This window comes from Myotis brandtii, unplaced genomic scaffold (genome assembly GCF_000412655.1).
Source record: "Myotis brandtii unplaced genomic scaffold, ASM41265v1 scaffold592, whole genome shotgun sequence".
NCBI lineage: Eukaryota > Metazoa > Chordata > Mammalia > Chiroptera > Vespertilionidae > Myotis > Myotis brandtii.
The window spans coordinates 656,409-658,092 of record NW_005370232.1 but is presented as its reverse complement, the minus strand read 5'-3'; the positions used below and the strand labels follow the sequence as shown (position 1 = coordinate 658,092).

General features: G+C 44.7%; 1 protein-coding gene across 1 annotated transcript in view; it reads left to right on the top strand.

Moving 5' to 3' along the window:
• The first annotated feature begins 1,460 nt into the window (after nucleotides 1-1,460).
• The window catches only part of MBOAT1 (membrane bound O-acyltransferase domain containing 1), a 101,861-nt gene continuing 101,637 nt past the window's right edge, over nucleotides 1,461-1,684 (top strand). The window contains exon 1 of the mRNA XM_014550298.1: nucleotides 1,461-1,519. Coding sequence (XP_014405784.1) covers nucleotides 1,461-1,519 — 59 coding nt within the window. The remainder of the gene's footprint in view (nucleotides 1,520-1,684) is intronic.

Genomic DNA, 1,684 nt, shown 5'->3' with positions numbered 1-1,684 from the left:
TTTCTGTATAATAAAAAGAAAAATGGAATAGCCAAATTTGAAACCTACTTTTGCTGTTTACTAGCTACATAAGCTGGCTGCAAATTTCCAGAAATTGGGATTCTTATGCATAAAAATGGAAAGGACGATGGCATAATCATAAAAATAACACCTGCCCTTCCAACCCCATAGAGTTGTTGGCAGGATCCAAGGGATGATATAAATGAATATGCTCTGTGAACATACAGTATCATCACATAAATATGTAGTATTATTAAATGGTAATTCTATTTTTACATGTGCTATGTGATCATTTTTGGTTGAATCTAGACTGATTGTATCATTAGAATTTTATCTTCTTGAGGAGTTGTAACTTTGAACACTTTGAGGACTGTTTTAATTCAGTTTTGCTGGTTGAGTATCTATTTGGCTGGGCCTGGACTGGCACGTGACTGGTATTGAGTTCCTATCAGTCCATAGTATCACCTGGCCTTCCTGAATGTGCCAGAAGCCTTTCCAGGTCTCTTTGTCTGGCCTTTAATTTTAGACCAGTCGTCAGCACTGGGTCTTCTGGATGACTTCACATTCTGAGGACGGTTTACTCTCCCAGGAGGGAGATGAAAAACCCCGTTTTAATATCAAACCTCATTCTACTGCAGACAGAAAACAGGCGAGACAGAGTGCCTGTAGCATCAGGCTGCCACTTCACTTGGAGCAGTAAATACAATGCCCGTCCCTGGCAATGACAGGCCTGTGGCAGGCCTGTGGGTGGGCCGCTCCATGAGGAGAGCAATGCTTTGCTTTAGGGGGGCACAGCGCCAGGGTGACTCAGGCCCAGGCTCTGGAATCGGGCAGTTGTGTTTTACTGCCCCTCCTTAAATAAAACCGAGTTCTTAAGCTCCAAAAGCTCCAGTTTTCTCATCTGTAAATACAGATTATAGTAACGAACACATGGTGATTGCCCGTGGTCAATGAAGAAATTTTACTAAGTTATATCTAACAGTGTAACTGATCTATTCTCTTGACACTGTGCCATCTAATAGTCCTCTTAATATTAATTGTACTACAGTATCAGTAGAACTTTTCTTATGTGGCAATTTATACCCAAGTGTTGATTTTTAAAAAATACCGTGTTTTGAAACACCTCACTTCAGCTGCTATTTTGCTCAAGATAAGAGGAACATTGCTACAATTTTGGTCAATTTCTAAACCTGTGTGATATCTAATGAGCCTGTGTAGCCTAGTTAATTTACAAGCGTGTGTGTGTGTGTGTGTGTGTGTGTGTGTGTGTGTGTTGAGATTGTCATCTGGTGGTGGTGGCCTCCTTTAAAATCTCCAAGGGGACAAGGAGCGGTGATAGGAACTGCTTTTGCTCCATGACAGGGGACATGGGTTGAGAAATTCTGGCCTGGCCATTTGCAGTTTTGGGCAGTTTGTTGGTGATGAAACTCAAGACAGAGGGGAGTCTGGGTGCTGGGGCGATGGCTAGCACCAAGGGGTTCTCCTTGGGCTCCAGCCACCGGCATATTAACCCTTTGCAGTAGGGACTGCGAGGGAGAAAGCTCCAAAGGAAAGCGCAGGAAATCTTAGCTGGCGCTAGGACAGGGAGGAGTGGGGGTGAGTGCGTAAATAGGGTGGGGCAGAAAGGCGCCCGCCGGGGTGATCCGGGTGGAGGTCCTGTCGTTTGGCGGGGACACGACGGGAC